General features: G+C 42.3%; 1 protein-coding gene across 17 annotated transcripts in view; it reads right to left on the reverse strand.

Annotated features, from left to right (window-relative positions):
• Nucleotides 1-23,676, reverse strand: part of NF1 (neurofibromin 1) — a 251,200-nt gene that overhangs the window by 21,783 nt on the left and 205,741 nt on the right. For 13 of the 17 annotated variants that reach the window (XM_074189002.1, XM_074189001.1, XM_074188998.1 and 10 more), the window contains 20 exons: nucleotides 21,175-21,607; nucleotides 20,129-20,469; nucleotides 17,655-17,857; nucleotides 16,660-16,853; nucleotides 15,656-15,796; nucleotides 15,204-15,483; nucleotides 14,575-14,789; nucleotides 14,275-14,336; nucleotides 14,069-14,183; nucleotides 13,322-13,423; nucleotides 12,606-12,752; nucleotides 11,792-11,918; nucleotides 7,986-8,117; nucleotides 6,512-6,647; nucleotides 5,221-5,378; nucleotides 2,839-2,961; nucleotides 2,495-2,622; nucleotides 1,973-2,073; nucleotides 820-962; nucleotides 378-424 (listed from right to left, as the gene is read on the reverse strand). In XM_074189002.1, coding sequence (XP_074045103.1) covers nucleotides 378-424; nucleotides 820-962; nucleotides 1,973-2,073; nucleotides 2,495-2,622; nucleotides 2,839-2,961; nucleotides 5,221-5,378; nucleotides 6,512-6,647; nucleotides 7,986-8,117; nucleotides 11,792-11,918; nucleotides 12,606-12,752; nucleotides 13,322-13,423; nucleotides 14,069-14,183; nucleotides 14,275-14,336; nucleotides 14,575-14,789; nucleotides 15,204-15,483; nucleotides 15,656-15,796; nucleotides 16,660-16,853; nucleotides 17,655-17,857; nucleotides 20,129-20,469; nucleotides 21,175-21,607 — 3,328 coding nt within the window. The remainder of the gene's footprint in view (nucleotides 1-377; nucleotides 425-819; nucleotides 963-1,972; nucleotides 2,074-2,494; nucleotides 2,623-2,838; nucleotides 2,962-5,220; nucleotides 5,379-6,511; nucleotides 6,648-7,985; nucleotides 8,118-11,791; nucleotides 11,919-12,605; nucleotides 12,753-13,321; nucleotides 13,424-14,068; nucleotides 14,184-14,274; nucleotides 14,337-14,574; nucleotides 14,790-15,203; nucleotides 15,484-15,655; nucleotides 15,797-16,659; nucleotides 16,854-17,654; nucleotides 17,858-20,128; nucleotides 20,470-21,174; nucleotides 21,608-23,676) is intronic. The other 4 variants (XM_074189003.1, XM_074188999.1, XM_074188993.1 and 1 more) reach the window with 2 other exon arrangements.

The raw sequence follows: 23,676 nt of genomic DNA on the forward strand, positions 1-23,676 counted from the left end.
TTTAATAATTAAAATTAAAATTTTTTTATGCAATATATCAAGTGGAATCTTAATGACTTCCTGAAGACCCTCTTGAAGATGAATAAAGGGTCCATCCAATCATTCCTTTCACAACTATGTTTTCCTAAGAATGAACTTTCTAGAATCAGGGCACACCTATAATTTGCAAACTTATTTTGTGCTGGCATTAACACAAAACACAGAATTCTTGGGGCAGCTGGGAGGCACAGTGATGGATTGTCCTGGAGTCAGGAGGACCTGAGTTCAAATCAGGTCTCAGACACTTAATAATTGCCTGTGTGGCCTTGGGCAAGTCACTTAGCCCCACTGCCTTAAATAAATAAAATTAAAAAAAAACAACCTCACAGAATTCTTACCTTTGAAAATGGTCCTGCAAACCTCCACAGACCATTAAAACCGAAACCTAGGATAGAACAAAGGCTATTAACTGGTACCAAGCATTTCTTTTCTCTCAGAAAAATCGAACAAGATGAAAGGTAGATGGAATGAGTTCTTAGCAACATATTTAAAAAATTTCTTCAGATGAGACAATGAAGCTTCCTGAAATGTATTGCTAAAATAAACCATACTTGTATTTGAAATAATGGAAGTTATTACTTGATTTTGAAGGAGATATATATATGTACATATGTATATATATATATATATATATATATATATATAAATAAATAAATTAAACAATACTCAGGAAGCTATGATAAGAGCAGTGAGTCATGAATGGCCTGGGGAGATGGGGTCAGCAGTGCTGACTCTTCTGGCTAGCTGGCCCACCACCCCCTCCCACCCATGCAGACTCACTTTGTAGGTACGCCGTCTGGTACTGTGGTGGGGCCTCTTCATGATAGACCACACTCTGCACAATCCCATGCACTGGATTTAATAAATTTGGGTCTTGGCATAATGACAACAGGGTATTTATCTTTGAGTCCAACAAATTATGTCTAAAAAACAGAGTCCAGAGATAACTTAGAAAGAAGATTAAACAACCAAACAAAAACAAAAGGAAAATGCTAGAAAAATAATACAGAGACCACCCCTACCTGTTTTTTCTTTAAAAGAAAACTGGGGAAATAAAGGCTAACTTGATAAGAGTCAAATATGAGAGATTCCTAGGTCTATCACTTTATTCTCCCCACTCCCTCCACTCCCAGCTTGCCACTCTCACACATCCTCGATGAAAAAGAAGTATCCCCCCCCCCCCCAGTCCTTAAGGTCTCACGGGCTTTTCTAAGAGATTTTCCTGTTTGTACCCCCAGTATTTGTACAGTGTTTGGCACCCAATAAACAATTACTAAATCATAGTCATTCATTCAATTGCACCTAATAGTGCTGTCTTTTAGCTTGTTTCTGAACCCTCTCCTTCCTATCTCTGCTGAAAAATGACCAAAGAATGAAAACAAAAGACAAAAAATATCTAATACCAGTCAAAGTCAACATAATTAGAAAAAAAAATCTGCTGGTAAAGGATAAAGAAACCCATAAAATAAAAATAAATTGCTGGGTTATTTACCTGTTGCCCCCACTCAATTAGTATATAAGAAATGACTATAAACAGCTAATATCTTAAAAAAGAAATAAACCAGGGCAAAGTAAGTGATACAGTGGATAGAACCCTGGTCCTGGAGTGATGACCTAAGTTCAAATCTGGTCTTAGACACTTGACATTTACTAGTTGCGTGATTGGGCAAGTTACTTAACCCATTTTCCCCACAAAAAAAAAAAGAATCCTTTAGAATGGAATAACTGGCACTAAGGAGCAGTGGTAGTAGTCGTCATGGTGGTGGTAGGAGTAGTAGTAGAAATAGTGATGGTGGTAGTAATAGGAGGGTAGTAGTGGTGAAAGGATGGTGGTGGTAGTAGTAGCAGTTGTAACAGCAACAATAAGAGTAGTTTCCTCAAAACTTAATGTAGCATTTAACTTCAGGAAAAAGAAGATCATTCACATACTTACACAACTGGAAAAACCTTTGGGAAGACAACACTGGCCTCTGCTAAATACTCATAGAGAATGCGCTGGTCAAATTCATCAGCAGTGTACTTGACCAGGGTTGCCTGTTAGGACGAGAAGAGCAGAAAACCCCCCCATTGACCTCTCATCTTTTGGTATGAGGTTCTCTGGGCAGTTATATATGGCTGAACGGCCAGCCCAGAATCTCTGACAAGTAACGGAACGCTCCTTTGTTAAGCAGAGCACCCCTAAAAATGTGGTGCATCTCCTAACCCACCCATTGTCCCCTGGAGTTTCCAGTCCATGATGGGCCCTTTTCAAGTCTGCTCAGGGGCTAGGAACTGCTCTCTTGTCTGGTGGGAAGTGGGATGACACTTTTCCCTGAGTGTTTAAAATGGCTTGTTTCTACTTTTTCATTTCTGTAGGCGATAACTTCCCCTGCATGTGCAACTCTCTTTACAGCAGGTTTCCCTGATGGACTTGACAACCAAAGATGTTGGAAGGCGCAAGGCAGGGTGAACTTACCAGGACAGTGAGGAGAAGAGCCTGGGTCTTGGGATCTGTGAGCACTTCCTCGTCCAGAAGGACGTTGGATTCGGACACAGACACTTTCCGTAGTGGCGGGTGTGGCTGCGGGGAGATCCTCTGGGTTTCTGCAAGAGAACAGGGGCCCTTCATGGTGATTTTAACAGCAGCCTTAGTAACCCGCTTGTGGATCACAGGCCGGCCCCCCAAAGTAGAATCTCCTGAAGCCGGCAGAGGGTCTGGGTCTGTGGTGGGGAGAGCTCAGGAATTTGCACCACCGTGCCAGGTGAAGGTCTTACTGGAGTGAGGAGGGACTGGAACCCCCAGAGTCACTTGCTACTCACCCATTTCATAGTCATTCTCCGCCACTCTCCGCATTTTGGGGGGCGTGGTGACTCCAGACTCCAGTTCTTGTCTTTTAGGAGCTTTGGCATCAGATATCAAATGATCAAAGCTTTTCCTTGTCCCTACAGAGCAAAACACATCATGCAAAGGTTACAGACAGAGAGGGCAAAAGCATCAGTGTGACAACAAGCAGCAAAGTCCAGGAAATAGAGCAGATCCTCTAATAACCTCAGCGCCTTGTTCTGCTCCAGGGGATGAGTATGGCTTCTGGGGGTACGGTCATACCAGACCAGGTTAAAATCATCAGATGCCCCCCCCCATTGGTGGGGGTCAACAAGGGAACACCAAGGCAGCAGGGGGGGGGGAGGAAGGAGGGTGCCACACTTAGTAGCTAAGGTCAGCATAGTCACAGAAGCCTTATAATCACAAAGAAATACATCCAGAATTATGACTCTAACCTTGAATCAAGATTACAAAGGAGAGTTGGGTTTTGGCAAAGGTCAAGTCTGATCCAGTTCTCTACCACCAAAGCACTTCACCTCCCCAGGCCTGAGTTTCCTCCTCTGTGCAATAAGGGGCTGGCCGAGATCACGGCCACAGTTCCTATGAGCCTATTAATATAGACTCATGCTCAGGGGTATGGACAGGGAAACCAGAGTGTCATTTAAGGATGGATACTTTCTCCCTGTCACATACTGTTCAGAATATTCTTCAGAGCTAAAGAATCATTTCAGAGCCCCCTCTCTCATTTAGAATCAAAATGAGAAGCCTTAGTTAACTGAGTAATCCCATGTCTCCTGATTCTTTTTTTTTTTTTTTGGTTTTTGCAAAGCAGTGGGGTTAACTCAGGTCCTCCTGACTCCAGGGCTGGTGCTTGGGCCATGGCCCTGCTCACTCCTGTATGGCTGGGGCAGGGGATTTCACTGGTGTCTCCATTTCCCTCTGTATGATGAGGGCAACTGCACTGGGACATCGGTCCTACCAGGTTGGTGTGAGGACCAAAGGAAATACTGCCCATCAACACTTTGTAAACACACAACAAAAAACAGATACAAGCCACTGTCAATGGACTCCTGGCAGCCTCTGTGACTTCTGGGTATGGCTGAAAGGAATCTAAACCCAGAATCATTTTACACAACCTGTTCATAAAGAGCCAAACCATTCACATCAGGGAGTATTTGTTCCCTACTATTTCCAGGGAGGTTCAAAGTTCAAGCACTACTACTCTGTATGCAGACTGTTACTCATTTTCTCCTACATTTTTAGTTAACCTTGACAAGCAGTAACCAGAAACCCCTAAGAGTTTCATCAAGAAAGATAAAGGTGTTTGAAACCAACACAACCTACAGAAACATGGTACCCATTCTGGCTCCTGGACACTAGGGTGCGGTTATATCTTAAGACCTATTGAGCTATGAAAAGTGTTGGTCAGCATCAAAATTCTTCAGTTAAAAGGCCATTTTGGGCAGCTAGGTGGAGCAGTGGATAGAGCACCAGCCCTGGAGTCAGGAGGACCTGAGTTCAATTCCAGCCTCAGACACTTAATAATGACCTAGCTGTGTGGCCTTGGGCAAGCCACTTAACCCTATTGCCTTGCAAAAACCTTTAAAAAAAGGCCATTTTAAGGTCATCTGGACCGCTGGGTTTTCTGTGGCAGGTGAATGCTCACTGGTAGATTTCCTGTTACTGAAAAATGAAATAATTTAATAATAGTTTTTAACCTCACTTGCTCTCTTTTAACTGACACATTCATTTAAATTTAACTTTTGAAATGGAACCACATCCTTCACATAGACTGAAAAGCTTAGACTCTCAAAGGTCTGGCTTTAGGAAGAAACGGAAAAATTAAGCAACAGTGAACCAGCAAAATGAAAAATTCTGCTCTTTGGCTGAAATTTATGGAGACATAGATAGGCTTGGGACTCTGGAAGGTCCTGATGGAGCCTGGAGAAGGTCTTCCTTGGAGGATCCATATCTTAAGGCAGCTGACCTTAAAATGAGGCAGACTGAAGACTCTATAAGCTATTGCTATCCCTAGCAGTGCTCATAGAAAGTGCCACACCAAGCCATCAAGCAAATTTGTTTATTCATAAAAACCCCAAACTGATCAATTAGCACCTGTGAACTTTCTCTTGAAAAATCTAAAAGAACCAGTCATCAAAACTGAACACTTATTAAAAAATACCCTGACAATCTGCCTAGCATTTCACAATTTACAGAGCATCATGTACCATGTGTACCTCCCACAACAGCCCAGGAAGGAAGGCAAGTCAATGAGGAAACTAAGACCGAGAAATTAAATGATTTGATAGTTTATCCTTAAAAAAAAAAGAAAGAAAGAAATTTCTACAATAAGACTCGAACTAAATATAGAAACTGACCAAGCAACTTCTTCGTGTTGGCCTGGGAAGGCTGCCCCATATCCAGGCTCATGGATTTTCTGGTTCGGGGACTAGTTTGGCCCACAGGAGGGTAGCTGGCTGCAAGATGTCTTTCAGAACCCTTTGGAGAGGACCAGGGTTGTGTTTCTTTTAGTGTCCTGAAAAATTTTAAACACACAAAACCAAATACATTGGTCTCACACACAACCATTGTTTTTTCCCGGAGTATCAGGTTCTTGGTTGCCTCTATCAATTCATTATAAATAGCACTACAAGGGTAAAATCCTCTAAATTTCTTTAATTACAATATTTATAAGAATAGGAGTAATAAACTAAAAGTCAGCTTGTCATCTTGTCACAACAATTCAGTCCTACCCCTTGCCAATTCAATCATGATTTACCAAAAAAGTATATATGGGCAGAATTCTTGCCATTGTTCTAAACTGAAATTAAATTAACACTCTATTAGGAAAATCTTAAAATCTAACTTGCTTCATTCAAACATAAGGGACCTAAGAAGAAAGCAGTTCTGGGTTCAACAACAGCTACCCACCCAATAATTGTTTCTTTAACATTCTTAAAATAAAGGGTGAATGAATGAATACAAGATTTTCTCTGAGGTCTACTTGATTTGCTCCCAGAATAAAAAGGAGCAATTACCAAAGACATCACTGAATATCTCGCATTTAAAAGAGGAAAAGTCAATCCCCTGAACTCTTCAATTTATTAGGAGTCAGGTTTTTTTTTTAAACCACTTTCTATGCTTTGATCAAACCATAAGAATAACCTTAACTGATACAGAAGCACGAAAAGGTCAAGATAATACTGACTCTATGGGAAGAGACTGTACTCCCTGCTAACACAAAGAGGGGCCTCTGACTTAGATCTTAAAATTCTGTGACTTATAGTAAAGAAAACTGGCCTTTAGCATTTTATATATGAAAACAATCAATCTTAAGCAGGCCTGAACATGAGGTCTCTTCCTCAAGTCTGAGCTCACTGCTTGCGTTATGAATGGTCCATGGTAATATCACAGGCCCAGATGGACTGGAAACTAGACACCTTTTGTGCCCAAATTAAGCAAAACAATTTTAACTATTTAATGTTTAATTGACTTTATTAGCCCAATCAAAATCAAAGTATCGTAGCAAATTTTCTTCATAAATCTCATCAAACAAAAGTCAATTTCTTTTGGATCGTTCACTTTTTTCCCCTTCTGACTGGTTGTTTCATTGGCATCAGCATGACCAAGAGAACAGTAGCTATGATTGGGCAAGCTCAGTCCACTTACCTAAGGCTGGGGTCACTGTGATAGATGGGATATATATCCATAGGCACATTATCCATCGTGATATCAGTTAGCAGGAGTGACTTCCTATGTTTTAAGCTGCAGCGACTCCGAACCTCCTCAGACACAGTTAGTAAAGCTAGAAAAAAAAGTCACAGGACAAATGAACAGGTTGGCAAATAGTAGTTACCACAAAAGTGGGGGAGGCACAGTTAAGGAGGGGCCGCGAAGAATCAGTCAAGACCACGTGGGCATAACAAGTCTAGAAAAGACAGTCTTGACTCTCAGTGGGCTGCCATTTACTGGGGGGGAAAGAGAACACATAAGCACAAATCTGAAAGTCACCCCCACTTTCACACCTGGGCAGGGTTTTACTTTTTTAAAAATGTTTTGTTCTTCCCATTCCTTATTTTATTTAGTCCTGACAACATCTCTGTAAGAAAGGCAGGGCAAGGATGAGAGGGGGAAACTGAAGTTCTCAAAAAAGAAAGTGGTGAGAGCCAGGAATTGCCCCCAGATGTCCAGGATCCCAGCACAAGGGCGAGGGTGAGTTCCTGCTTGTAATAGACACAACATAACCCACCCCACCCCAGCTAACAGAGTACCAGCCGAAGGCATCGACCCTGAGAAGTCACAGATGGGAGGCCAGAGAGGAAGCTCTAGCTTATGAGTCTCTCTGCCAAATCTCGGCCCCACAGGTAGCCTGCCACTGGCCTCATAACCATCTCAAGCCTGATGTGTCCAAAAATCAAAGCTATCCCCTAAGCCCTGAACCCCACCCCATCTGTTTGAGGGCACTACCATCCTCCTGTCTGGGAGTTAGCCTCAATTTTCTCCCTCTCTCTCAACCTCCATGTACAATCAATTTCAAGTCTTGTCCATTCTAAGCCCTTAATAATATAGAGAGCACATTGCCTTCATCCCTAGCCAATGCCCTGGGTTCAGATCTTTATCATTCATTTCTATTCAGTGCTCTGTATTTGGTAGTCATTATATCACTTTCTGTTGAATATTTTTTCTAATAAAAGTCAACTTAGAAAGAATAAGAGGGGTGCTCCAGAGAAAGCCAAGGGGAAGGGGCAGCTTAGGTGGTGCAGTGGATAGAGCACAGGCCCTGGAGTCAGGAGTACCTGGGTTAAAATCTAGTCTCAGACACTTAATGATTACCTAGCCATGTGGCCTTGGGCAAGCCACTTAACCCCATTGCCTTGCAAATTAAAAAAAAAAAAGCCAAGGGGAATTCAGACAGCGTCATTGACAACTTTGGCAATAAGAGCCAGCTAGAGGTGCTTAGGCCAGAGAAGTAGCCCCAAAGGGGGGTTGCAATGCCTTTAGGAGTTGACACTTAGAAAAATTAGGAGAACTTTCAGGGACCTCAAATCCAAACCAATAAATCTGGTCTAGTTTCCTCAATCATCTCAGCCTGAGGACTTAGGGATCTCAGTTATGAACTGACTTGTAAAGATTGCTGTTTTACCTGCTAAGTAAGCCACACTCTGGGTGTTCACCTCAAACTTGTCACAATTCCTGTGCTTATTAACCAGTGCAAGCAGGGTGTGTAAAATCCTCACAGTTCGTGCAACAGTGATAGGTGAAGGGTGCCGGAATCCTAAGTAGACAAAGAGGCAAAGAATTAGAAACAGATTAATTCACCAGTAATGATGGAGTCACTGAACTGACCTTGGTGCTGAAGGGGAGATAGAAGAAGCAGAACAGCTTAAAAATCAAGCTGCACAAACATGCATTCATACTGCTCTCTCTCTCTCTCTCTCTCTGCACCCACAACTCATTTCCAAAACTAACTGTGGACACTCCAGGTGATCTATTTCCTCTTCAGAGTAGGGCAAGAGAGGAGGCTAAGTTAATTGTCTGCAAGCTTTGAATTAGTAATGCTAATCAATTTTTTTAATTTAATATTTACTATCATTTTGTACAATTTTTTTATACATTAATAAAATATTCTTGTTTAAGAGTAAACAAAATACCCCCTCCCCCCAAAAAAGTATAGACTCACTTAAGCAATAAAGCAAAGGGGAAAGAAAAAAATTAAAATTAAAATAAAAAAAATAATAGCAATAATTGCAGGTATGGTCAGGTGGCACAGTGGATGGAGCACCAGCCCTGGAGCCACGAGCACCCGAGCCCGCATCTGGCCCTGTATACCCAACAATCACCCAGCTGTGTGACATGTAAGCCACCCCAACCCCACTGCCCTGCATAAACCAAAAAAAAAAAAAAGAAAAAAAAAGACCTAAAATAAAATAGTACTAATGGTAGCGGCGGCTGGGTGGTGGACAGAGCCGCCCTACCACGCCTTAGGCCCAGCATCTACCCAGCCCTATGGTCCTGGGCAGGCCATCCAATCCCAGCCCCTTGCAAGATGTAAAAAACAAAATGTGTTATATCTGACCACTCTCCCCCCCATGGTCCATCCTCTCCTCCTTCATTCACATGCCCACCCCTTCTCCCTGTCCCCACCCTTCTCCTTCTTACTCCAGATGTCTATACCCCATTGAGTATATATGCTGTTTCCTCTCCTAGCCACCTCTGATGAGAGCGAAGATTCCCTCATTCCCCCTTGCCTTCCCCCCTTTCCATATCATTGCCAATAGCTCATTGTAATAAAGAAAAATCTTATTATATGAAATATCTTGGCCTATTACCCCTCTCCTTTTTTCTTTCTCCCATTACATTTCCCTTTTTTCTATTGACTCCATTTTTACACCATGTTTTATCTTCAAATTCAGCTTTCTCCTGTGCTTCATCTATAAAATCTCCTTCTACCTGCTCTATTAACTGAGAAGGTTCATATGAGTATTATCAGTGTCATTTTTCTATGCAGGAATACATGCAGTTCATCATCATTAAGTCCCTCCTATTTTCCCCTTCTCCTCCAATCTCCATGCTTCACCTGAGTCCTGTATCTGAAGATCAAACCTTCTGTTCAGCTCTGGCCATTCCAACAGGAACATTTGAAATTCCCCTGGTTCACTGAAAGTCCATCTTTTTCCCTGGAAGAGGACATTCAGCCTTGCTGGGTAGTTCATTCTTGGCTGCATTCTAAGCTCTTGCCTTCCGGTATATTGTATTCCAAGCCCTACGAGCTTCCAATGTAGTTGTTGCTAAGTCCTGTGTGATTCTGACTGCAGCTCCATGATATTTGAACTGTGTTCTTCTGGCTGCTTGTAATATTTTCTCTTTGACTTGGGAGTTCTGGAACTTGGCTATATTCCTGGGGGTTGGTTTTTTGGGATCTCTTTCTCAGGGGGAATCTGTGGATTCTCTCCATTTTTATTTTGCCCTCTGCTTCTAGAATATCAGGGCAATTTTCCTGTAGTAATTCTTTGAAAATGATGTCAAGGCCCTTTTCCTGATCATGACTTTCAGGTATTCCAATAATTTTTAAATTATCTTTCCTAAATCTGTTTTCCATATCAGTTGTTTTTTCATTTTTCTTCTAATTTCTTCTAATTTTTCATTCTTTTGAAGCATTGAGTCCTGATTTTTAGTAAATTCATCAATCTCCCTGAATTCTATTCTTTGTCTGAAGGATTTGTTCTCCTCAGGATTTGTTCTCCTCAGAGCTTTCTTATCTCTTTTTTCATCTGGCCAATTTTGCTTTTTAAAGCATTCTTCCCCTCAATAACTTTTTGAACTGTTTTATCCATTTGACCTAAGCTGGTTTTTAACATGCTATTTTCTCCAGCATTGTTTTGGATTTCTTTGACTAAGCTGCTGACTTCATTTTCATGTTTTTCCTGCATCTCTCTCATTTCTTTTCCCAGTTTTTCTTCTAACTCCCTCATTTGATTTTCAAAGTCTTTTTTGAGCTCTGTCATAGCCTGAGCCCAATTTCTGTTTTTCTTGGAGTCTTTAGATGCAGGAGCTTGTGCTTTTTCATCTTCAGACTGAGTGTTTTGGTCCTTCTTGGGCTCACAGGCAAAATATTTCTCAATGGTGTTCCTCTTGTTTCTCTGCTTGCTCATTTTCCCATCCTTAGCCTGTTTTGGGGTGCTTCCTGAGCTTTTGGGACAGTCCCACAAGGATCTCAGTGTGTGGGGCTCTGTCCTCCCTCCTGGTCTGTGAATGACCATAAGTGGCCCCCTCTGCCACAGGGCTGAGGTGGGGGGGCCCTGCTGTTCTATTGGGGGGGGGGGCCTAGGCTGTGATCAGGATCTGAATGTGGTCAGAGCCCCAGAGTCCTGTTCCAGGGGCAGAGGACAGAGCTCTGCAGTCTCTTTTCACTCCCCTCCCTAGGTTCAATGGGCTCATGCCCTGGAGGCTCCTGCTTGCCAGCTCTGCCTGTTTATGTTTCCTGGATCTGGGCTATTGAGGCCACGCTGCTAGTTGTGTGCCCTGAGGGCTGGGCTTCATATGCTCTCTGTGGCAGAGGTCCCCCCCACTGTATCCCCAATCTGTGCCTGGTACTCCCCGGGGTGTAGGTCAGGAAACTCCCCCACTACTGTGTGCCACCCCTCCGACCCCGAGGAGCAGAGCTTTTCTGCTCTTTTCCAGGTTACCTTGAGTAGAAGAACTGCCTCTCTGAGTCCCTCTGTGGGTTCTGTCTCTCAAAAATTTAGTTAGAGTCCTTAGTTTTGAAGATTTATGAGAGAGTGCCTAAGAGAGGATCCTCTCTTGTCGCCATCTTGGCTCCGCCCCCCACTAATCAATTTCTTAGAGATTTTTAAGACAATCAATAAGACATCTGGAAATCTGTCAGAACTTTGGAATAAACAAACACTTTGTTATTTATATATCCCAAGATATTGAATTTCAATTTTACTCACGCTCTGCATATGATAAACACATATATGGAGCCACATAACTGTTGTATGAGCTTCTTCTGAGAGGGAAAACTTCCATATTATTTTTAGAAAGAAATTCAAATTTCCATTTATGAACCAAGAAAATGTGCACACACACTGGTGCACACAAGCTCCTTAGAGCAGTGTCTTCTCTTCTGACTGCCTGGTACTAGGGTCACACCAGAAGCTCACATCTAGGCAGCCTGACTCTCCCCCCAGGGGATAGCCCCTGAAGGTCCACGGTTCCCTGCAGACTCCCTCCTGCCTTTGTGTTCCTCCCACTCTATGCTTTGACGACTTACAGCTAGTGCTAGAAAGACCACCCTGGCAGGCTGGCATGTGGGCGAGCTGGGGGAAGCTGTGAGAGATAAGGAAGGGGGCCTGGCCAGGCTATTTCAGCACCACTGGTCTAGAAGTGCATGTAAACAAGGCCCTCAGCCACCCTGGGGCACCAGTTCCACCAAGGAGACATGCCTACCCTTCAGGAGGTGCCCAACGAGGGCAAAGTTAAAGCTGGTGTTGAAATTGAGTCCCACAAAATGGTCCATCTGCTTGCAGTGCCACTCCAGAGGCTGCCGTATCTCCATAAACACTTCTTCTGGGCTCTGGGAATGAGAAGAGGGTACAGCTGATGGGAACAGAGTGACCTGTCTTGCATTGACAGGAGCTGGGTCAGTTTATTATTTAATATTTCCATTACAGTCCCCTTATTTTGGGAGAAATGTCTTCCCCGCTCTTTCCCTTCTCTTCGTTCTAATAACCTTAATCACAGATGAGAATATTGAGAATCACACTCCTGATATGCCTGTATCAAAGTCAAGGGAAGCTCTAAGTCTTAAAATAAAATGAGACAAGAAAAGTGAGTGAGCATTCACCTACTATTTTAAGGCTGGCAAAGCACTAAATGTCTGGTAACCTAGGGAGGGAGGTACAGTTTTGAAGTTGAGGAAACTGAGGTAGGCAGAGGTGAATCACCTCAGCCAGGATCATACAACCAGTGAGTGTCTGAGGCTATCCTCGAACCCAGGTCTTGGCTGCCACCAATCTGCTTTCTAAATCTCCAGAGACACTGCGAATCTTCCACAGGCTCTTATAGATCTTCATCAGCCCCCACCCATCCTATCCTCATGAACTTTTTGTGGAAAAAGGCCATGCAAGAGAAAGAATTAGCTCTTACTGGTCCTGTTTTTGCCTTAATTCCGCTCTGTTGTGGGGTGAATATCTCAGTGCCAAGGCAAGGCTGGAGCATGGCCTCTGACTTCCATGGGCTAGAGATGCCCAGGGTCAGTTACCTGGTCATTGAAGATGTGCAGGAGGCTGTCCAGGGTGTGCAGGTTCTGCTCAAGGAGTGCAGTGCCCGCCGAGTACAGGTCCACTTCGTCCAGCTGTAGCACAGCAACAGCAACCCAGAAGAGAGCTCGGTGCAGAGGGGACTCCTGCTGGGGGATGCCATCCCCCACAAGAGATGCTCAGTTGGACAAAGCCCTTGGTCCTGGCCACCCCATCCCATGGAGAAGGGCTACCCCAGACCCAGAGCCGAGAGGCCCCGATCCCCAGCTGTCCTCTGGCAGCCTCCCCAGCACCACTGCTCTCCTCTTCCCCAAACCAACTACAAAAGTCGTCTGCATCTTCCTTTGTCATATTTGATGTCATGAGACATAAGAAAAGCATCATACTGAGCCGAGCTATTATTTAATAAAACTAAATAAATCAATAATACCAAAGACAATATAAATATTGTTTCTGTCAAGTAGCTGGATTCTATAAGGATAGAAATGATTGAGATAATTTGTATTCTTAATGGCAATCTCTTGTCTCATTTTCAGAATTATTTGAAAGAAAATATATCTATGATCCTAGGTCTAATATCCAGAATAAGGTAGAGGAAAGAGGAAATAGAAGTTGAAATGATTAGGCTGATGGGTTTTAAAGTATCTAGAACATGATGTTCCATGATTTTCATTTAAAAATCTTATTTACTTTTTTCTTGCATGGAGGGAATCATTACCTTATTAAGAAGTGGTTGCAATTTGGTTAGTGCTATTACAGTAGCTTCAATCAAAACTTGACTGTTATAATTATCAGGTCCTTTTAGGCAGCTTTCAAGTCCCTATGTTGGGAAAACAAGAGTTCTGAGTTTTATTTTCATTAAAGTCAAATACTAACTTCAAAATTACACTTAACTCTAGCTTAGAATAAATTCAAAAGAGGAGAAAATGATTTATTAATAATGAGTACAAAAGAAAGAAAATAATGAGAGATGTTTTCAGTGACAGATTCAGGAAAAATAGGGCAATAAGAAAATGATATCCTGGTTTTTGCAGGAATCATGAAATAATGTAATTTTAGGTTGCTTCACAAAGTACTGAGGTGCTAGGAAGCCCTCATATATTTCAGAACGGCCACAATATCTATGGTGCTATGGAGGTGAAAATCATGTCACGTGCCAGCAGTTCAAAACTGAGTAGCTTTGGGAAGTTAATTTTGACAAATTTTTCAGTTCCAGGTAAGTAAAAACAATACCCTCGCCCCCCATCCTCACCCCCACATCTGCTTTTATATTTTGGGGACATGATCCTCTTTTTGAAAATATCTTGTACATATTCTTGTATCCCACAAAATTAAAATGAAGAAAACAATCAAAAAACTTTCAAAAGAACAAATGGGATAGAACTAGTGTCCTCTAGAAAAAAAAAACGGAAGGCCCAGCTAAGAATCTCTGACCCAGAAGCATCAGAAACAAAAGAAAAAATACCTTGCTAAGAATACGGATAATCTGCTTGATCTGCCCATGGGATACTCTTTTGCTGATACAACCAAACACAACCAAGGCTCTAGGCTGCAGGGATGGATTATACTGGAAAGCAAACCTGCAACAAATCAAAAGGAGCCATCTCACAGACCTCTTCCCCGGTGCAGCTACTGAAAGATAAGGGTTGGAGAATCAGGGACCCCTCATACCTCTGGGCTAGCTCTGTCCACTGGTCCAGCCACTTGCATGCAGGAATATCTCTCATACAAGCCTAAAAGAAAATACTCTTGAAATCTATCCATGTATATAAAGATGCAGATACAAACACTCAGAAAAACTTGCTATCAACTCACACATTTCACCGAAAGGTTTAAAAATATAAACACCTCAGGGAGATTTTATTGGCTGACTGAACGGCAAACAGCAGTAACGATTGGTCCTGTGAAGTACAGTATGAGCAGGTCTCTTATTGAACTGATCCCTGTTTCTCATTTCCTCACCAATCATACCTCCATGATCTCCAAGAGAGCTTCTGTGACTGTCTCCAGGGATGCCAAAGCAAAGGTCTCCCTCTCATAGGAGCCAGGGGAGAAAGACCTGTCCCGGTAACTGGACCGGAAGGCTATCACGGCAGCCGACTTGACTTTGCTGATGCCAAAGAGCAAATAAAACTTAGGTAGGGAGAACTCAGTCAGACTCAATCGTAAAACTTGCTTGGTCTCTTCTGTGAAATTAAAAAAAAAAAAGAATACAGATACAGCACTCAAGAGTTAATGAAGCCAACAAGACCCTCTGAATCCTTCTCTCTTTTGATTCCCTCTACACTCAGAACTAGGTTGGAGGTCAAAGATACAGGAACTGCAACCTCTCCCCCCACCTTAAACAACACTATCTTCAGCTCCGGTGACAGAGAGACTCCCGTGGCTTTGGATTCTGTGCCTATCCACAAAGGCCTTAGGTACCCACTCACGTCTGTACAGATTGAACCCACAAATTCCACTTCACAAGTCTACATAGTTGCTCAGAATATAATGGGAAACATGTCTCTCTCTGACAGTTACTCTGGCCTTTTTTAAGCCCCACGCCACAGCAATATGGTGGCAGATGGAGCAGAGCCAATGGAACATCACTCACTTACCACTAAAATGAAGTTGTGAACACGTGCACAGAGAGTGGATAATATTGATGACCAGTCCATGTGTGGAAGCACGAAGGGACAAGGGACCTGTGGCCACCAATAAAGTCACTACATGGAAGAGGTAGGGAAGATGAGCCGCCACATCCAGAGAATTATTGAAGGACAGCATCAGCATGTAGCGGGCTAGAATGGCAATATCATCCCACATGAGGTGCTGTTCTAAGGTAGGAGTTGGAGACAGGCAGGTCTTGTCAATTATTTTGCACATTCTTCCAATCACCTGAAAAGAAGCAAGGCTTTGTGGGTTGGGTTTTTTTTTTGATGTTGATGTTAGAGTGACTGAAGAGGCACAAATCCTGGCATAAATTAATTCTGTTTAACTGTAAAATGAGCCAGCTTCTCAAGAGAATTCTTGAGAGTCCCGAACACAGGCAGAGAGATGAAGAGCCCACCTTGCTTGACACAAGTTTGACGTTCCCCGAAGCCAGTGCCACTGCTGTATCGGCCATCACTTCAGCCTTGATGGATCCCAAACCCCCTGTGGCACTGGTTTTGATGAAGCTGTCCAGCACGACATCAAGCAAATCTGTAATCTAAGGGAGAAAACAGTAAAACAACAAACAACAAAACAAAAAAGAAACAAAGAAATACACTTCTGCTGTCTAACTGTAACTGTATATACATAAAGCACCTAAATTTTTCCTTTAAAAAGTTCAGAAGTGACCCAATGAACAAGGTCACCTGTCCTATCTCGTCAGCCTTCCCAGCATTAGCTTTAAATAAAAACCACCCAGCAAAAATAGTTGGCCATGAATTGCTCTTTAAGGAACGGCAAATTTGTTTGTCTGATTAATTTGCAACTCATGTGTCAGAGATCTTACTTAATATTCCTTGAAACTTTATTTCTTCTCCTTAGATATTATCTCACTCTGGTGGCCCTGAAGTGAAGTAGGTTTGCTATAAAGAACTGCTCCCAGATCTCAGGTTGGGAGGATAGCAAAGTGGCAAGACTGGGCATAGGGCTCTTTCAAAAGCATTTTCAATGGTATCCTTGCAAAAAAAGCAACAGTCTTCTTTGGTGACTGTTTTGAAAGGGAAAATATTCTAAAAACTTTCAAACTGTTGCCTTGATTCTGTTAGAACAGCCTCTGGGAACTTCTAGAGGAGCTCAAATTTATATACCAACCTAGAGTTTATAAAGCACTTTTACAATTAACCTTTATCGATCCCCTTTGGGCAAGAGCCTTGGCATGTGACTTGCTTCAATTAGCTGAATTCTAAATGATGCTAGAAACCAGATCAAAAGTTTTTGGTCATCGTCTATGAGAGCAAGGGGGCACAAACTATAATACAAAAATAATTTATCTTTCCTTTTCAAATACTATCTCCATTAAAAATTAACCCTATCTAAATGTGATGATAAGCCCCCAAAGTTGAATGTCTGCAACACAAATACCTGCCCGAGGCTTCCCCATATCTTGGCTTGGATAGATGGGTACATCTGCTTTTCGTTTATGGTCATGGTTATAAGTTTATCAAGAATAGCAGTGACTCTCTGTCGTTTGGCATCGTCATTATGTTTACAGAAACGAACTAGATTTGACAGCCAGGGAGTCATGTATTCTAGACACAGGTGTTTCAATTCAATACCTAAAAAAGAAATTCACTGAATCAGAACATCAGCTTCATCATTATCGCACTGTGATCAAGTTATTTTTTGGGCTTTGTTTTTCTTGAGTAAAAATACTGATGAGAAAAGTAGCATAAATCTAAGTAACCCCACACTAGCAAACTCAAAAGGGGATGGGGGGGGCGGAGGGATCCTACAAGAGCAGTATTGCCTTCAGTTCCATTTGGGAAGCAATACAGCACATGCCATTATAGAGATAAGGATGAATTGTGACATGGTTTGAGGTTACAGATTTAGAAGGCAAACTTCTTTTTAAAAGAGTCTCAACTGGATTCACTCACTGATCTTTATCAATCATCATGGAAGAAATCACAAAATTCAAGACAAATAAATTTTGTTCTAAAATATTTTAATATAGAGGTAGAGAAAGCTTACAAAGAACCAAAGGAATCGTCCCTTTTGTTTTGTGGGATGGGGAAGGGATTTGTTGGTTTCTAAACTGCTCTCGGTAAATCTTACCAAGGGTCTCTCCCCATCCCCAGATTATCCTGAATTTAGAACCCCACTGTCATTGAGTGGATACTTCCCAGAAGCAGGTGCTTCACTGGGGGCAGAGAGAGGACAGAACAGGTATCTATCACTTGATGATGGAGTTGAGCGCTGTTCTCAACACCTGCTGGGGGCCAGGGTCCTTCAATGATAATCAAAGCCCAACTTCCTCAAGCTGATCCCACCTCAAGCAAGATTTCATTCTAAAATTCCAAAACAAAAACATTTTCTCAGGCTCAATTGTAGTGAGTAAGAAAATTGCCACTACTTACTGGATTTGCTAAATCCGGAAATGCATTCTTCCAAAAACTCTAAGGTGAGGTGTGGCTCATTAGCTGCCAGGGTTTTACTAATAGAGACAATAAAAAGGGTATTGTTGGCAGGTATACACAGACCTGATGTTTCTAGTAACTGGCCCTCAATTTTTAAATTAAAGGTACAGGTTAAGGCACAGAGAAGGTTATAGGCAGCTGACCTGGAAGAAAACACAAATGAAGCAATTTCAACATTTCTTCTTCCAATTTTGAAAATGACATTTTAACAATACAGCAAATCATACTTTTACAAGAGAGGATAGTATAATCTGTTACTCTTTATACTTTGAAGGAATTATGGGTAAATTGTTCAAGTTGTGTGGTCAAATTTGAACCTGTCAAACAAGAATCATCAGGGTCGGTGGGGTTGGGGAGAGGTTTAGAGGTATCTCTGTTGCTTCATCTAAACGAACATTTGTAACCCACTCATGATAGCATTGTGAGCTAGGTGGCTGCAAAAGGCATAGAAATTTCCTATAGGAATAAACTGGGAGGGAGGGAGACTAGATCAGAAGGAAATACTTTTTAAAAATTTTTTTCACAAGGCAGTGGGATTTAGTGACTTGCCCAAGGTCACACAGCTAAGTAACTATTAAGTGTGTCTGAGGCTGGATTTGAACTCAGATCCTCCTGACTCCAGGGCCAGTGCTCTATCCACCATGCCACCCAGGTGCCCCCAAAATAAACACCTCTTTCTAATTAATATAAAATAAGAGAGAGGGTTGAGTTTGGAAGCATAAAATTTGTTTTGCTACTTGCTTAACAAACTGATCAAAATTGGAATGGATAGATGATCTGAAAGGTTCCTTCAATCTCTAAATCTTAAAATTCTCTATTCTTCTAGAAGATGACACTGTGATGCATGCTAATCTGACCAATTAGATAAAGTTAATAATACAGAAATTATTGGTAATAGAAGTCATGCAGTTTAGATGTTGCAACACTAATCAAATAGAAATCAATTCAAATTCTAGCATCTTTAATCCAAATGTCTCCTGGGTGCAATATGCTCAACATCCTGAGCATTTACTGTTTGATGAAGTTGAATATGTATTAGTAATTACAAAGAAAAAACCACCAAAAAACACAAACAACCAAATCCAACTTAATTTATACTTCATTCTTTTTTATCTCCCTTTCACAGAAATGAAATTTCCAAATGGTCTGATAATTAATCATGACACTCAATGGTTAGAAACAAAAATAGCCATCATGAAGTGACCACACAAAATGTGCAGGGGACAATTTCTAAATAAAAGCAATAGAAAAGATATAAAACTGAGGTCCTTCTCTCTCAACCCAGGCTTCCAAATGTAAAGGCATCAAATGATGGCTTACTACCCTGAGAAATTCAATTGGCTTCAATTAAGCATCTAAGCACATTATAATTGCTGAAAAACAGAAAGAAGATTTGTCAGCTCTTCTCTTATAACAAGGAGGGTGGGAATTAGAGGATGAGGGCTCCATGTGCCAAAACAGAGTTGACAGTCCACATCAATTCATTAAACAAAACCCAATGTTTTAAAAGAAAACTCAAGCTAATGTTCCTAAAGTATGATTACAATGGTTATTCAGAAGACCTTCTAATTTGGAGGCTGAAGTGAAATTTACCATTTAAATCCAACAGAAAGTCAAAGTCATAGTTATCTTGCACTTCAGACATTCCTTTGACATGTATGTATATGAACATGCATACTTACATATCTGTGTGAACATACTTACAAATCATACACACTCACACACACTCCTCTCTAGATTGTGGGAACCTGAAATGTGGAATCTGGGCCACCCTGAATCTTATAGAAGGTTTTTTCCCACCCTGAGAATTCTACTTTGAAAAATCTGGGACTGTGTATTACAGATAACTGGGACAAGAAATTACCCTAACTCTGGTATATCTAAAGAAACACATAAATTAATAGGCTTAAGCAGAACCAAGACTACACTGCTTTTGGTACCATCTATATTCACCTTAATCAAGAATTTTTTTTAAAAAATTCTACATAAATGATAGAAAACACAATTTTTAGAGTTATTAGGTTCTACAATATTAAACAATGACCATGTCATTTGATTCTTAGGAAAAATTCTTAGATATACTTTCCCACATAAGAAAACTATCCCATGGAGATAAGGATGGAAGAGAAGCAGAGCTAAATATGGATGGGAATTTGGGTGGTTTTTTTTTAAGTGGCTCTTTCCTCTAAGAAGTTGCCAAGTCAGTGTCATGTGCACTGAGATGACATTTCTTGGACAGCCAACATGGTGGTATACCAGGGTGGTTGGATTCATCCAGTCCAGACCAATGTGGCATCTGGCATCTTGACTTTCCAATTTGCAGTGTTATAGTGGATCTGCTTAAAGCCCTTATGGTCACTTTGGCAGCTACTTAAGCAGTCTGTGAAGTCTAAACAAATTTAAAAGCAAACTACCGTAAACTAGGATCCGAGCTACCCAAGTTAAGTAAAGCGATATTCAAAAGTGTTCCAGGAACGTCCTTTGGCCGGATCTTAGTGTGTTGGGGGATGGAATCTGGCTGTGACAATTCCCATCTAGTTCGGATGTGAATGATGGATGCAACAATGCCTTCACATTCTTGATGCATGAAGGTGAGGGGAGTGCCCTGATTGGAAATGGTCAAGGTGAACTGGTTCTCATCCACAAGACAGATTTCTTCAATCTCAGAGGCGTAGTAAATATCATTCAGAAAAACTGTCTGGCCCAGGACTTTTGTTCGTTCAGATGATGTCACTTGAATCGCAGTTGAGCCAACCTGGAAAGTCAAACAAAAGAAGACATATTTCAGTGGCCAATCACTGCACCATGCATCCTTTAAAGGGAAGGTCACGACTGATGGGCTTGGGCTGGAGATCTGGCACATCAATGGCTGGCCTTTGTACCTTTTTCCCAGCTTCTAAGGTAAGGACTCAGAGGGGGGCCCCAAGTCTTTAACCTTAATAGATTAACAAGTCTTTAACCTTAATAGATTAAGGATTTTGGCATACCCTGTACTTACACTATTGCTGAGGGGAGAACAATCTTGAAGTATCATACAGATGTGACTGTGGTATAACTCACCTCAAATAATTCAGGATACTCAGTCAATTGGAAAGTCTAGAGCACTAGAGCTGGAATCAGATCTAGCTTCAGATACTTACTAGCTATTTGACCATTAGAAAATCACTTCCCTATTTATTACCCGTCTCCATTTCTCATCTGTAAAATGGGAATAATTAGAGCACCTCCCTCAAATGTCCTCCTTATAAGGACAAAATAAGATAAAATATGTAAATAGCTTTGTAAACCTTAAAGCACTGTAGATATGCTAGCTAGAAATTTCTGAAACATTTATATTTGAAAGATTAAGCTCTTCAGGGATGCTTCATGGGCTGCTTTTGTTCTGATTGGTGCCAAGTGCCACCAGGAGACACTTCGATTTTGTGGCCTAGTTAAAAAGGAAGGGCAATGGGAAATTTACCTTGAGGGTCACCTTGGTGTCCTTGTGAGCCAACTTGAGAGCACTGTTGTAGACCTTGAGGTCCTCGTCCAGGGCCAAGGTGGCAGCTGGCAGTTTTTGCTGATCATAATCGATGTGCTCGGCCAGCTTTGCGGGAGAATCTATGAAAAAGAGTCTTTTGCTGCCTTTGAGTCCAGTGAGCAGCCTCTCGTGGTACTTGGTGTACTCCCTAACCCAAGAGTTACAGTTGTAGATGTAGACCGAAGAAACGTTCTCATAAGCAAAGCCCGGGAAAACAACAAACCACTTGGAGAGGAAGTCTGTCTTAAAACGATTGCTGGGCCCAGCGTGGGTGAGGTCCATGACAATCTCATATGGCTTCGCATAATATGGCTTTAAAGTTAGTAAGACGTGGTATATCAGCAAATCCCCATTGATCTGACCAGTCTTGAACCTGGAAGATGACAAAGAGGCCCTGGTAAGCCAACGGCAACAAGAGTTAACATGGAGGCAAGTAGCGCTAGCCCTTGGCCCTCTTTGACAATCATCTTATAAAATAACGCTAGAATGCAATCATGCTAACCCAGGACACAAATCTGAAGCTTTACCTGCTCCTGGTACCCTTGATGGAGTAACTCAATAGATCAGGAGTGAAGAGAAAGAAGAGATGAGTTCCTCAGAAGAGTAACTAATAGGGGCAAAAAGCAAGATCCCAAGGGGAACCAGGACCATCAGAAATCTCTGCCCCAAACAAGAATCAATCACAGGACACCAGATGAGAAGCACCTAATAATGTCTGTCCTTCATTTTCAAAGAAGACAATGACACCAGGGAGTTGAAGCCAGGATAAACACATGAACTGGATTTGAGTGAGGTGGTTGTGCTAAGTCCCCAGCCTCACTTTCTCCTCCAGAGCCATCTGGGTCCATTGGCCAGATATGAATCTGGCCATGGATGCGAGGCAGTCAGGGTGAAGTGACCTGCCCAAGATCACATAGCTAGTAAGTGGCAAGTGTCAAAGGCTGGATTCAAACTCCCATCCTCCTGATTCCAAGACCAGTGCTCTAGCTGCCCTGAGAAGCAGGACCATTAGCTGCAGTCTCTTCCTTGTAGCTTAGTAGACATTATGGATGGACATTTGAGACATGGAGATGAAAGCCTCGAGGAGGGCAAAAGGAGAGAGAGTTCCAGGAGCACTCAAGTTAAACCATGCTAGCTATAAAGTCTGAATGTTTTTAGAAAATAAGAAGTTGGGGTGGGGGGAGGGAAGTAAGATTGGGGGGAAAAATAATATCTTTAATAAAAAATAAATTAAAAAAAGAAAATAAAATAGGAAGTCAAAGATATAGCTGGCTGAGTGAGCAGCCAAGCTAGAAAGGAGGGACGGGGTCAGTCTCTGGTGTCTGGAAGGTCTTCAGAAGGACACTGGAGTTCCTGGTACAGCAAGTCAGGGAAGGACCTGGGCAGAGTGGAGGCACTGGAGTGTTCCCATGAGTGGTAGGTGCATCCTTCTCTAACCTTCATGGTCCTCAAATATGAAAATGGCTACTACCCTAGAGCCCACCCACCTCCTGGGAGATTCAGTAGGAGATACCCATGTGAAATAGGATAAAGACCTCCACCAGCAGGTCTGAACATGAGAGGAAAGGATTGGGGGGACAAGATAATGAATGGAAGGAGGGATGAAAGGGAAGGGGTAGAAGGGAGACAAAGACTACCCAGGGAGATCTGGTGAGGAATGTGAACAGGGCTTCTAGATTTGAGACTACCAGAGGAGAAGTGGTGATTAGACTTGGTTAAGTGGGATTCAAGTTGATCATGGGACTCCCCCATTCAATCAAGGATAAAATATGACCTCTTCCTTTTCACCCTTCACAAGCTGGCTCCATCTGCTTTCCCACCTCACTATATACTACTCCACCCCTCATAATATACAGCCCCCCCCCCAACCTGGCCTTCACCCCGCACTGCTCCTCCAGCTGCCTTGGCACTGCTTCTCGTCCAGACCCGACATGCCCTCCCTCCTCCCCATCCCTTCGAGCGTCCTCTCCCACTCCCGGCTTTCACACTAGGCTGTCTTTGATGGTACACATCCACGCTCTCTATAGGCAGCTTGTTGCTCGTCATGGGGAGGGCTGCTTATTTCTCAGCACATGCCCCTACTGCTGAGCAGAGGCTCAATAAAACCCAGTCAATGGACCAAGGCCTCCACAAAGAGGTTTAGAGCTTACAGATTTAGGCCAGAGGTCATTGGATCAAGTCACTTCATTTTGCTGATGTAAGAACTAAGATAGCAAATCTAGGAGCCTCTAAAGAAGATTTTGAAGCCCCTTTTCAGAGTATTATCTTTATTTAATGATTTTAACAGGTTCTAGTTTTTTGGCATGGCCTTTCAGTGCGTAGATGGGGAAGGTTATTGATTTGAGCCATTCTCTTGTCATAAGAGACAGCTGGCAGCCCTCTGGAAGAACTGGAAATTTAGTCACTCTCCATGGGCCCAGTGCAGCAGCCGTGAGCTAAGCT

This window comes from Macrotis lagotis, chromosome 5 (genome assembly GCF_037893015.1).
Source record: "Macrotis lagotis isolate mMagLag1 chromosome 5, bilby.v1.9.chrom.fasta, whole genome shotgun sequence".
NCBI classification, from domain to species: domain Eukaryota; kingdom Metazoa; phylum Chordata; class Mammalia; order Peramelemorphia; family Peramelidae; genus Macrotis; species Macrotis lagotis.